The 13,829-nt window shown below is 40.6% G+C and overlaps 1 protein-coding gene across 2 annotated transcripts in view; it reads right to left on the reverse strand.

The window, feature by feature from the left end:
- TEC (tec protein tyrosine kinase) overlaps positions 1 to 13,829 on the reverse strand; it is a 44,879-nt gene that overhangs the window by 25,745 nt on the left and 5,305 nt on the right. The window contains exon 2 of one of the 2 annotated variants that reach the window (XM_066185705.1): positions 3,598 to 3,779. In XM_066185705.1, coding sequence (XP_066041802.1) covers positions 3,598 to 3,735 — 138 coding nt within the window. In that variant the 5' untranslated portion in view covers positions 3,736 to 3,779. Of the gene's footprint in view, positions 1 to 3,597; positions 3,866 to 13,829 lie in introns of those variants that run through there. The other variant, XM_066185706.1, reaches the window with a different exon arrangement.

Raw genomic sequence — 13,829 nt, forward strand, 5'->3', positions numbered from 1 at the left:
GGGAAAACCAGAGAAGAGCGGCATCCATAACATGCAGTTTCTGGTCAAAGAGCAAGTGATGCTCCACTTCTGGCTGCATAGAACAATTAAATCTCTCAGCTGCATTTACATGAACACTATTTGCTATGGTTAACTGCTTTTTGTTGTCATAAATGTTCCCCTTTTGTCACCAGACATACAAAATATCTAATTCTGTCACCTTCTTAAGAATCCAAACTTGCCCACACTTTGAGTATTGACTCATCTGGTTAACAAGATTTATTTTAGTCTTGTTTTTAAAAGAAGTGGTATGATTATTCACGTGCCCACAAACCCTGGGTTTTTCTTGAACCCTCTACTGAACTTCCGTAAAAGTTAAAATGGAAGAGAACAAGAAAATACTTCAGATTGGCCAACAATCAAACTGGGAATTGCACACTTGCCTAGAGGAACAGAATTCAAGCACCCTTGGCAGACTGCTACCACTGCAGTTATGGGATTAAAATAAGGGCGTGAGATCCTCTTGGCTTGGGATTTCCTTGCTTATTTTACCAATCTGGACTTTGAATGCTGCCAAGCCCAAAATTAAATCAGTCTGCACCTATCCGTTCATCTGTCATATCTTTAAATTCAACCAGCATACACAGTAGTCACATTTTATTTCAGCAATAAATCCCCAGTTATTCAGAGGGGGCAGAATTATCTTGATGCCTAATAATATTTTTCTCTCATATAAATTACCTCAGCCAGAATATGCAGCTGTCTTACTGTAAATGTATATTTATAGCCACCATAATTGGCTTAAAAAACCCAAACAGTAATCAAACAAATAATTAAACCCACAAACATGTTTGCCATTTAAATTATCCAGAGACATAAAGGAGTAACTGTGCCACAGAGATCTTAATCTTATAGTTGTGGGTTTTTTTCAGAGACAAAAAACTCAGTATGCCCCTTTAAGATCAGAGCTCACAACACTGTTAATGAAATAAAATGCTAATTGATGATTAAGAGAATCTGAGAGGAACAGTGAAAATTAAAATGATTTGAGGCTGGAATGTAACGTGTTAGGGCTGAGCCAGTCTAACAACCTGCTGATGTCAACAGTCGGAGCATCCTGTTCTCCACCACCTGGCACGGCCTCTGGCACTTGTTAGATCCTGCACACAGCTAAAGCAGCGTGCTAACCCAGCAGAACACCAATCCAGCAAAAATAAAACCAGATCAAATATCTTTCTGCTGACCTAATTGCCGCCTTCCCACACCTGAAGGGAGCCTAGAAGAGAGACAGAGAGAAGCTATTTCCAAGAGCATGTAGTGACAGGACAAGGGGGAGTGGCTTCCAACTGAGAGTAGGTTTAGATTAGATTTTAGGAAATAGCTCCTTACTGTGAGGGTGGTGAAACACTGGAACAGGTTTCCCAGAGAGGTGGTGGATGCCCCATCCCTGGAAGTGCCTAGGTCAGGTTGGATGGAGCTCTGAGAAATCTGGTCTAGTGAAGTGTCCCTGCCCAGGGTCAGAGAGGTTGGAACTAGATGAACTTTAAGGTCCCTACCTGAAACAACCCATTCTATGATTCCTTGATTAGCAATTTTTTTCAGAGCAGTATGGACTCCAAGAAGGGCCAGAATCAATTCAAGTGAATGGGGGAGTCTAGGAAGGCTAGGACAGGGATGCAATGGACCTGCCTTTTTAGGCAGCAAAATTATGGCCTAGCAAAGGCATAATATATATTTTCAGCACAACTGGCTGTATCTTAGGCTGAAATATTTTAAGAAATTACTTCATCTAGTAACTCACTCATCCCTGAGGGCACTATGGGCTGCTGTGCTCAATCTCACTGCAAGTAAAACTGACATTTTAGATCCCCTCTCATACAGACCCACCAGTCAGTCTCCTGGAAAAGCATTTTAGCCACAGGACATTAACCTGCAGGGCAAAAGGAAAGCTGGAAGAGGAAAACTTCAAAGCTGGAAAAGGAAAACTGGAAAGAGGATAAGCTGGAAGTGGTAACTTCTTAAAGGGTGACAACTAGACCTGCGAAACCTGTTTGTCCTTTTCTATTTGATATGAATGTAAACTGAAATGGAATAAGCATGCAAGACACATCTCAGAGGGCTTCTTAAGCCCCACCTCTTTATTCTCTGTGAGGACGCCAGAGTCACCAAAATAGGAATGACTGATATACTCTGACATCATAAAATGGGGACATAAAATGTCTGAAAGGAGTGTGCAAAGAGGACAGAGCCAGGCTACTGCCAGCATTGTCCAGTGACAGGGCCAGAGGCAGTGGGCACAAACTGGAAGACAAGAGGCTGCATCTGAACATCAGGAAACGATGTTGGTCTTTTTTACTGTGAGCGTGACTGTGCCCTAGCACAGGTTGCCAAGCAAGGCTGTGAAGACTCAATCCATGGAGATACTCAACAGCCAACTGGACAGAGATATTCAGCAGCCAGCTGGTTCTGGGCAACCAGCTCTGTGAGGCCCTGCTTGAGCAGGGGGTTTGGATCAGATGACTTCCAGAGGCCCCCTCCAACCTCAGTCTGTTATCTTGTTCTTAATCCTTGACTGTGTCCAAGCTGCTTTCAGAGAATAGACTGCTGTGAGCATCTTGTAACATGGTAAGTGACCTCAGTTCTGATGCAACCATAAGGTCTGGCAGAGAAACATGCTTAGCAAGCCTTAGCTCTCCTGTACTCTCTTCCTTTTATCAGAGGTGAGGCAGCCAACCCAAGAGCTTGCAGGGCTCTCTCCATTAAGCTTTATTTGTTAAATGGCTTCCCAAGGTATACAACATGTTTCACAAGCTAGTGCAGTCATTTTAATCCTCTTCAGCACTGTCATAAACATGGAAAGTAGCCTCAATTAAGTGCAACATCTCACCTCAGTACTGAGGATATGACAGGGCACTCTGGGGGCAGGTGACCTTGATGAAACTGAGTCTGGAGCTCATTTGAAAAAGTGCTGGTCTGAGGATTTGCATAGTTTACACTAATGACTTTCTGAGTAACTGAATTTACACAGAAAGAGGTAACCAGGATGAGTTGCTTGTATGGTCAAAGATAAACTGCTTCCAGCTTAATTTCAATCACCAGTTGCATGATCTCTAATGGATCTTGTCTCTGCTGAACTTGGTCTGCAGTGCACTGCTTCTATCAAATGCTCCTTCTCCTGTTCAAATGTAGTTAATTGCCAGATGTGAATGTAATGGGCTTCTCAGTATACACAGCTACAAGAAACTGCTATTGTAACTTTTTCTGCCTTTTCCCCAATTCAACATAGCAGTGATCTTTCATCTCTCTGGAGAGAGAAAGAAATCAGCTTTGATGACCACCTCTAAACACTGCTCTATGCCATTTCTGCCATTCTGGCTATGCACTACTGCTCTAATTGAGAACCAATTCATACTGACTACCAGGTAAGTTAGGTAAACTTCTGTCAACTTGCATTATAAATAAGAGAAATGCCAGCTCACATTCATGGCCACTAATGACCATTTCCCCAAACAGCTCTTGATAGTATGACTTACAGTAGGAAAAAAAAAACAAAAAACAGTATAGTACAAAAGCAAAAAGGAACCAAGGCAATCTGTAGTATAAATCTCTATCTCCTACCTCCGCTCGACCTTCGTAGTATGTCAGCATAGACTTTGTAAGTACAAAAAGTCTCTCTTTGTAGTTTAAGGGAGAAGTCCTCTTCTTCTGCTGTGATCTTTTAATCAAAATCTCTTGTAGGATAGTAGTCGTATTCATTTCAGCCACTTGTCAGCTCTCTTCTAGCCATTGAACATCAGTTCCTGTGAAGATGAGGAATAAAACATTACCAGATCTTAGGAGGATCACAGAATTGGAGATTTCTGTAACAAAAAGAGTTTCTACTTATAAATGAAACTGCCTGGCTATACAGAAAGCTGGAGCTAACCTGGAAGTTTACAGAAGTTAATTATTAGACTAAAAAATTCAGGCTTTGCTCAGCTGAGGGTTGCACTGGCACATTCCCAGGAAGCTAAAAGCCATACATGACTGGGATGAAATAAGGTACGCTGCAGCCTATGTCACAGAGAATATGGGTGAGAAGTCTGAAATGTGCTCCAGGCAAACAGCAGCGTACAACTGCTCTTCACCACAAACCTGTCTAGAAAATTCTAACCTGTATAGAAGTTTTAATTGCTAAGGTCTGTCACGTATAAATGTCATTTGCAAAGGAGTTCCATATACAAAATTGAAAATCATAGAATATGAAAGAGACCTTCAAGGATGATTGAAGTCAAATTACTGGCTCAGAACAAGACAGTTGCAACCATCACACCATTTGTCTAAAAGCATTGTCCAAGTACTCCTTGAACTGTCAGGCTTAGTGCTGTGACCACTTGCCTGGGGAGCCTGGTCCAGTGTCCAACCATTCTCTAAGTGAAGAACCTTTTTCTGATATCCAACCAAAACCTGTCCTGACACCACTTGAAGCCAGTCCTGTCACTGGGCACCACAGAGAAGAGATCAGGGCCTGCCCCTCCTCTCCCCTCATAAGGAATTTGCAACTGCAATGAGATCTCCCCTCAGTCTCCTCCATACTGAACAGACCAAGTGTCCTCAGACGTTCTTCATCTGGATTCCCCTCTAGATCCTTCACCATCCTTGTTGCCCTCCTCTGGATGCTCCCCAATAGCTTAATGTCTTTCTTACGTTGTGGCACCCAAAACTGCCCCCAGCACTTGAGGTGAGGCTGCCCCACTGCAGTGCAGAGCAGAGCAGGACAATCCCCGCCCTTGCCTGGCTGGTGATGCTGGGCCTGATGCACCCCAGGGCAGGGTTGGCCCTCCTGGCTGCCAGGACACTTCTGACTCATATTCAACTTGTCATCAACCAGGACTCCCAGGTGTCTTTCCACAGTGCTGCTTTCCAGACTCTCATTCCCTGGTCAATCCACACAACCAGGAATGCCGTGTACCAGGTGCAGAAGGCAGAATGTGCTCTTGCTAAACTTCATATGGTTGGTGATTGCCCATCTCTCTAATTTGTCAAGGGCTCTCTACAGGGCCTCCTTCGGCCCTTGAGGCAGTCAACAGCTCCTCCTAATTAAATATTTTTGGAAAAATCATTTAGTATTCTTTCAATCCTGCATCCAAGTTGCTTGTGAGGATGTTGAAGAGTGCTGGGCCTAAAATGAAGCCCTGGAAAACTCCAGTAGTGACCAGTCATCAGCCTGATCTAATCCTGTTTACTACAACCCTTTGTACCTAAGATGGATCAGTAAAAGTAATTTTGAAAATTTACCCCAATTTTATCAATGAAAATTTTCAGATACAAATGGTTGTTTAGAAGATGTCAGTTTGAGAACAAAGGACTTAAGCTTATTTTTCTGAAACTGCTAAGTATATGCCTTCCAACTTCTGTTTAGAAAGACTTCATGATGACCATCAAAATCAAGCAATTGAATTCAGACAGTTTTGGTCACTCAGTAACGTCAAGCTGCTTTAAGTTCTACACCGTGGCTAATACCTGCAGGACAAACTTAAAAGTACATAAAAACCAATGTACCCAGAGCTACTTTGCAAATTTGGCACCAGGTTCCTGCCAGAGTCAGGCAGTCTCTCTGTTCTTTGCAATGGTGCCAGCTTAAACACAGCTGACCTCCTCCCTCATCAACTCACCACTGTCCTGTCATGCCACCCTGCCTTGTGCGGGTGCAGGCGTTCCTCCTGCAGGGCTGGGAAGCAGGCTAGGGAAGGGATCTAAGCAGACATTTCACCATGCAGCACAGGCAGCTGCCTGCACGGACTCATTAAATGAAGTGGCACAGAGGCAGGAATGAAAGGTGTGGGAGAGGTTGTGGAGAAGCTGTTACAGAAATCTTTTTCCCCCCTCCCTTTCCCTTTGCTCACTTTCTGCCAGCCCTGCCCATGGCACCACTTGGGCCCTGCCTGAAGCTGTGCTCCAAAGCCAGGGGAAGTTGCAGGCACAGACCTGGAGAGCAACTCAGGCTAGTGCAGCACAGCTGGATGTGAAGCCATGGCTTGAAGAAGGAACAGCAGCACCTGCTGAATTACCAGTGACTGTGAACTCTCTCAACTGCGTGGAGGGAGCAGGGGGATAACCAAAACCAAAGGCCTAGAGTAAAACAAACAAACAAAAAACATTTTCACAGGGCTTTCTATTTACCACTTAGAGTATTTCAGAATTCACTGGAGAAATGGCATGCATATTCTCCTCTGCAGGCAACATAACTTCAGCATGGACAAAACAGTACTTTTCACAGAATCGTGGCAGAGAATCTTGAAAAACCACAAACCTCCTCACAACATTGCCTTACATGATTTAATTTTTAATAAAATCAAATGTAAGCAAACTCACTTTAGCGTGTCTTATTTTGTGAGCAATTAATTGCTGTCACAATATATGAAATTACAACCTTTGCCTTCCAGGCTAGTCTTGATACGACTCTTCATTCCCACTTCTCACTTTGACCAGCTGAGCTCTCATGTCCCATACTGCTGCTATCTCAACAGCTGGAAATAGTTATTAACAGCTTTAAAAAATCCTTTTCTTTCCTAGGAATACCTCTTCATATGTTAAAATAAAATATATTCAGTGGTTTAAATGGAATTACAAAATAAGACCAGGCTAGGGTGCATAAGTAAAAGATGATGACTGGACAGCAAATGGTGATTATTATGAATAATCTCTTTTTGTTATTTTTCTTCTTCTGAAATGCAAACACATACACATTTTGTTGGTAATCTATCATATTGCATTCTGGCAAGAAGGCAGATCTTTTTTAATCATTTAACTACTAAAGCTGACCAGTTCTGATTTATTGCCCTTCTAAAAATAAATTGACAATCTTAAAAGTAATTGCAGAGGGAAGAATACTACCATAAACTGAAAGTTCAAACATTGTCCAAAAAATTAAAAGTCAGTATTAACTTTCAGACCAGCTTAATGAACACAAAACTTCAAGGGTTCCCATCACAGGATCTCCCACACAAAACAATTCAACTGTTCTCAACAGTAAAAATTCTCTTCTTGTACTTATGAAAAACATAATTATTATCCATCATATAAACTGTGAACTCAGAGATCCCTAGAGTGCTGCATTAGAGAGCTCAAGAAGGATTCAAAGTTAACTATGATTTCAAATCTCAACACTGATAATGCTAATATATTTCATTTCTCTACCAGGTTACATTAACATGACACAAGAATTTAAAAAATCCTTTTGACAAAATCAGGGTTAAAAAATAAAAACATCAGTAAATGTCAGCACTTGGTTGCTACACTGAATTATCTCTGCTATGAAGATTTCAGCAGATTAGAACCAGTTTCCCAGGTCACAAATCAGCCTTTGAATCTGTATTTGGTCACAGAAACCTGTTTTATTTGGCGTTATTTCCAAGTCAATGGCTCTAGATACATTTCTATTTCGATAAATAAGGCTCAGGACAACTGAACCCTCATCTATTATTCTGAAAGTTCTTTTTCAGAATAGCAGTACTCCGTTAAGAAGCCCCTGTAACAGCCACACTTACCTCTTGTCAAACCCATATATGACTACTTTTCTTCAATACAGTTTTAGACATTTTCTGCACATTTTCTCTGCCCCCACTTCCTCCCAAATACTCCTTTGTTCCCAGACCATCCCTCAGAACATGAAGCTGTTTGCATGACACATCGTTATCTTGTTATAAACAGCTGTGGGAGTTTCGGGCTGACACCCAATATAAACTTTTCACAATATGACTCGTGCCAAGGAATTGCCCTGCTCCCTGCCAACCTTAGTTACACGATTACAAACACGATCTAATTTGCAGAGATGCTGAAGACTCAGAATTATGGCAGAAATGAGAAAGAGTTACAGATTCTCAACTTTTCTCAGGGCAGGATAACATTCTCAACTTCAAGAATCAAAATATCTGCAGCAGCTTGTGTTTCCCATCTTCACATTATACAAGTATTAATCTGTACAGCCATGAAGTCACCATACACCTTCCTCAAAACAAATGAAACAACTGTTCAAATAAGCCTTTTAAGTCAATATTGGTCCAAATGCACAAAGTACATTTCACTTGTAGACAGAGTTTCTTATGCATGTCACCTTTCCCAGTTTTCACTGGGGAAAACTGATCCACTAAGTGATGTGCTAAGTTCAGGTGTTGCAACACTACTCATCCCACATATCTTCTGGTTCCCACTCCCAGCTCCCAGATTGTGTTTACTTATTGAAACAATTAGTCACCGTAAACTGGCTGCACTGTAAGCACCTTTGACATTCAAAATGATGAATAAATGTATGAAACTCTCAGTGCAAGTTCTAGCCAGCAGAAAAGAGAAAGTGCATCCAGTCTGATCAGGGCTTCTCTCACACAAATGTAACAAATAATTGTCACTTTTTAAGGCACAAATCTTTGCACCACACATAGGCACGGAGGGGGTCACAGGAAAAAAAAAACGCCTTCTGAAAAACACAACGATATAAAAGGAACACTAGGAGGAAATATTTGTGGCTGAAAAGAAAAATAAAAGCAAGGTGTAACTGTTTCCTGAGTTTCAGCACCTCCTCAGTGATGGTAAAATTTCCCTAGGAATTTGAGTCCTTCAGTGCAAAGTCGTAATGTTAAGATGATGGACAATCAAGACAGATAATCCCTCTAACAAACCAGCATCCTCAGTTTTCTGACTTGGATTTCATGCATCGTGCACAACTGCTCTTTCTTCAGATTTGAGACACATCAATTCAAATCCAATGCCAACTCCAGATCCGGGTTTTTAACATTGAAAATGAACCTCCTAGGGCAGTAGATTAAAATATATATATATATATATATAGAATATTCACCACTTCAATTTTTGAAAGTATCAATCTAAATGTCAATTTTAAGTACCAAGGAGTACCTTGTAATCCTTCCTCAAATCTGTAAGTTTCAGAATGTTTCTCCTCCTTCATTTTAATTAATTCAGATCAGTTTGTTGATCAAGCTCATATTGTGTCCAGCAAATGTCTGCAGTGGGGCAAGTGACCAGGCAGCTCAGTGCTCCTCTGGGTAGAGAGCAGAAATAGTGAAGAAGGAACAAGAAAAGGAGAACTCCTTACCCTGTTTTTTCTGCTGGAGCTTCTGTTGTTTTCTCATGAAACTATGAAACTGAGTTACATGTGAACAGTTATTTACATAAGTATCCAGCACAGGCTTATTTGAATAATTACTACACAGTGTAAGTAAGGGTTGCAAAACATACTCTTGTATTGCTTTTTTGCCCCACATCTAAGGTTGCAGATTCAAACTCCAAAAAATAAAACGCAACTGCCATTAATCCCAGTTCAAAAGGTAAATTTCACAGAAATGCAAATACAAAAGAAATATACTTTAGCAAAACTCTGTCATAATTATAAAATTCAAGTTCAGGGAAAAATACTGTAATAATATAGAAATGTGTCACATCCAGATAAGGAGATGTCCAGATAAAAAAAGAAAAAATATTTAAAATATTTAGATTTACTTTTTTCCTCCCTTTTTTTTTTTTTTTTTTTTTAACAGCAGACTCTCAGAAACAACTTCTATCACAGACAACTTTGGATTTTTTTAACTGTGAGAAATGTAATTTGGGCGGACTGCTTTCTAATAGATTTCAAAATTATAGCCAAAGCTTTGCAAAAGCTTAGTTTCTCTTGAAAATCAGCCAAACAAAAAATAGTTAATTTCATATATAATTAAACCCTGTGAAAATAAAATTCATATTTGTCTGTACAAAATTTAGGTTGTAAAGTAAACAGGCTAAGGGGTAACTGAAAATTCTGACTGGAGATTCTGAGACTATGTGATGTTGCAAAATATCCTTTATTCAGCTGAAAGGTACTCATGCACACACACAGAAGGAGCATTTTACAACAATCAGAACCAGTGTTCCAAAAGTTCTTGGAAACATGCTTACAAAATACATCATTTGTTTCCTTTTAGCATTCTAACTAAGATAGTTGGGCTAAGCAAAGAAAACAACCATGACAAGTGGTGGTCCCTCTTAGGGTCAGTTGGCATTGGTTTATCATATCAAACTGGAGCCTCAGCTCACCAACCACTGCAAAAGAGAAGTGCACAGAACAGCTCAGGAAAAATGGTAAGAGCACCAAAAGGGTTTCTTTTCCCCTTATAATGATGATTTAGCAGAATGACATCTACACATCTCCAAATCATTTATAAACTCCGCTATTGTTCCTAACTGCGATTTCCTGCAAGCTGTACACACCAGTTACTAAGTTATCCTTTCACAGCTTTAGAGGGCGTCTTCTTCACAACTAAATGATTCAGGAAATTTATGAAACAAAATTTACATTATTACTGTGCATGATGAAGAAAATAAGTTGACATGGGCATTTTTTAGTTGAAATTATTAGGTACTGAGTTTGAGTTAGCAACACTATGGGATACCCTACAAAAGATGAACTGACCAATTTTCACTATCCTCAACAACTTCTTATATTTTTATTCATTCCTCTAGAGCTGAGTATTTGTAGTTTTCTTATTTCTCCCACACAAAAACTTTGCAAAATTTATAAACTTGCATTGTCTATTTTGCTTTCAGTTTATTCAGCCTGAAAACCTCCATCAATTGTAATGTTCTCTGCTGCAAGACAATAAAGCTGAAAATTAGAAGCTGGACCTGGGAAAATCTGCTGTCTCCTTTTTAAGGGTTAATATCAATACTGAAGTTTCAAAGTCTTTTTTTGTGCCTTGCTTTCCCATGTCCCAGACTGCATAGATCAGGTTTATTTTTATTCTAAATACCACGTATAAAGCAGAGTGAAAATGGCCAACAATTTGCTGTTGCCATCCAGTAGGTTTTGCCCTCTAAGGTGCCATCACCAGGACTTCAGGATGCTGCAAGAAGTTTGACTGTAGCTGGCAAGATGAGGCAAAGCATAAAGAGATTTGCTTAATTCTCTCGTGCAGCATAAAGGTCTGGTGAAGAATATTGGCTCGGTTTACCTGCACAAGTGTAACTGACCCTCACCTGACAGAGAAAAGGTAAAGTAAGAACAGAAAGGGAAGGACAGGGTCTGAACTGGGAAGAGGTATGTGGTGTACTGGTCCCTTTCACATGTTTATGTACCTTTGAAAGGAAACAATCCACTTTATTCTGGCAAGTGTTTCCAAAGTAAGGTTAGAGAGGGTCATGGAAGAACTAACTCCAAACTGGCATGGCATTGGTTTGGAGGAGCAGAAGCTCCTAAAGAGCAGAGTCTATATGGTTCACTTCTACATAGACCAAGGCTATTCCACCACTACCCCACTGGCTGGACATTTAGTAAAGCAAGGTGCTGCCTCAGCCTTTTTTCCAAACATCTTGCCCCCTCCCGATAAGAAGGGAAGAGAAACAGGAACACTCACGTACTAAAGAAACAGGCAAAGAGGAGACTGGTAAAGGAAATGGGTGATGCTTGTGCTAAGGATTTTCCTACTTCTCCAGGAAGCTGAAGATTTAGAGGGCTGGAAAAATAAAAGCTCTATTAAATCAGACGTTGAATCTAACTCTGTTAAAGAATCCTAAAGCTCACTATCAAGTAGGAGGACAATTGCTATTGTACACAAAACGGCAAATATGAGAAAAACAAATCAAATCTAAGGAAAAGAAAAATATAAAAAGAGGTCAACAGTGCCTGAGGGTATCCTTTTTTACAACTATCATAAAGGAGTCAACTTAACTAACTTTCTTCACAATTTGAACTTGCCTTCTCAAATGTTATACTATCTCAGGTAAGCACATGATACATTAGACCAAAAATAAGCTCAATTTATTTCGGTATTCAAGACATGGTCTAACTAAAATACTGAAATCCATCCAAATTTTGTCTTTATGCACAGGGAATGACTAATACTTCCCTTGTTATTTCTCTTTCCAAACACCCCAAGACCTTTTTTCCCTAAACGAGAGCTTATTCTCCATCTACTAAAGAACTACTTGTTCTCTGCCTGCTTGACTCTGTGAAAGCTACACGGTAAGAAATACTTCAACAAATACAAGAACTTCTGCTGAAGACAAAGCTGTGAAGTTGACTCAGATGATGAACTACTAGCCCCATCTCACATGTCGACTAATGGATGTATTTACCTTCCAAGTCTTTATTTTGAGTTAGTATTATAAGGTCACTCGATAAATGTTGCTTTTTCACACCTACTGAGCAATTGACTAGTCCCAACTGACAGGGCACAGTAGGTGTGAAAAAGCAACATTTATCTATACCTAAACAATAGATTTAAAGTTACAGGTCAGAACTGCCTTCTGTGCAGGAAAAACCCAAGGCAGTGAGTGGGGAACAGAAAATATCCAAGTTCCTATTTGTCAAGTTTTCCTATGTTGTTTTAAGCAGGGTATATCCCCTCCACTACAAAACAAGTGCAAGAGATCGAACACCAAATGAACAATCATTTACATTTCAGCTGAGATGTTATACTACTGTTGCCATGCGTGGCAAAGCAGTGGTGTTGGCAAGGTCAGCGTGCTTATCTTGTGATTCCAGACTCTCTCATGTTGGATAGGTGTGCTTATTTTGGCTGGGGTAGAGTTAACTTTCTTCACAGTGGCTAATATGGGGCCATGATTTGAAACTGTGTTGATCACAGTGTTGATAATATAGAGATGGCTTTGTTATTGCAGGGCAGTGTTTTTACAGAGCCAGGACCTTTTCTGCTTTTTGTACTGCCACACTGGCAAGGAGACTGGGGATGCACAGGAAATCAGAAGACACAGCTCGGATAGGTGACCTAAACTGCCCAAAGGAATATTCCAGACCATATGACATCATCTCAGTATATAAAGTGGGGGAAGGAGGAGGAATGGGAGACATTTGGAGTTAAGGCATTTGTCTTCCCTAGAAACTGCTTTGCATGATGTAGACCTGCTTTCCTGGGGATGGCTGAACACCTGTCTACCCACAGGAAGCAGTGAAAGAAATCCTTGCTTTTACTTGCATTTCAGCCACTTGCTAATAAAGTCTCCCTATACAGGACTGAAGAGTCAGGCTGTGACCTTGAACAATTTCTTTTTCACATCAAGTGCATCCTAAGCAACAAGGAATACCAAAGGACTTCAGCTTCATTCATGCCAATATATAAGTATTAATTGAGGGGGAAAGTTTCTCACTGAATCTGAAAATAAACACAACTGACGTAGTGCTGTGGTTTTGTGTTTTTCCTTTCCACTGGCTAATGCAGGGTAATGAGCATCTCTACCGACGCAGCTTGTTATCTCTTCTCTCCTTGATGTCAGATCTCAGATGCTGAGGTGTTTCAAATGTTGCAAGTTAAGCAGGGAATGAGAGCACTTGTCAGGTGTCACAAGTCATTTATGATCTTAAGGAATAGCATTCAGCTCAAACTCTTTGAGACATCATGCAGTGTAGTCATTAATGCTTGATGGTACCTTACTCCATTCTGTTTATCTATGGTGAGACGCAATGATAATAGAGAATCAATCAAATATCATCAGAACTTGGACTGCCATAATCCAGTCCCATTGAGGTCAAAGTTTTAAAAAGTAAAGTTAAGGCACTGCAAAGGTAAGATAACACAGGTCTTTATGGTTAGGTCTCAGCTTTTCATGGGGAGTGCCTGCATCACACTGACTGATTTCAGAGTTAGTTTCTGGCTAAGAGATCCAGAAAAGTAACTAAACCAAATTGAGGGAATTTTGCTGCTTGCCCGTGACTTTTATTTTTTTTCCACCAGTAAGCTGTAATCCCCTTCATGGCTGGAGAGAGTGCCTTGGTGGGAAGAGAAAGCTGCTTGGTAGCAAAGAGGCTGCCTGCAGCCCCTGAGACAGAACGATGGCCCTCCTCTCACTGCTGTCACACTCCACAG

This window comes from Chamaea fasciata, unplaced genomic scaffold (assembly GCF_029207755.1).
Source record: "Chamaea fasciata isolate MVZ Bird 193981 ecotype frontalis unplaced genomic scaffold, bChaFas1.0.hap1 SCAF_6, whole genome shotgun sequence".
Classification (NCBI taxonomy): Eukaryota; Metazoa; Chordata; class Aves; order Passeriformes; family Sylviidae; genus Chamaea; species Chamaea fasciata.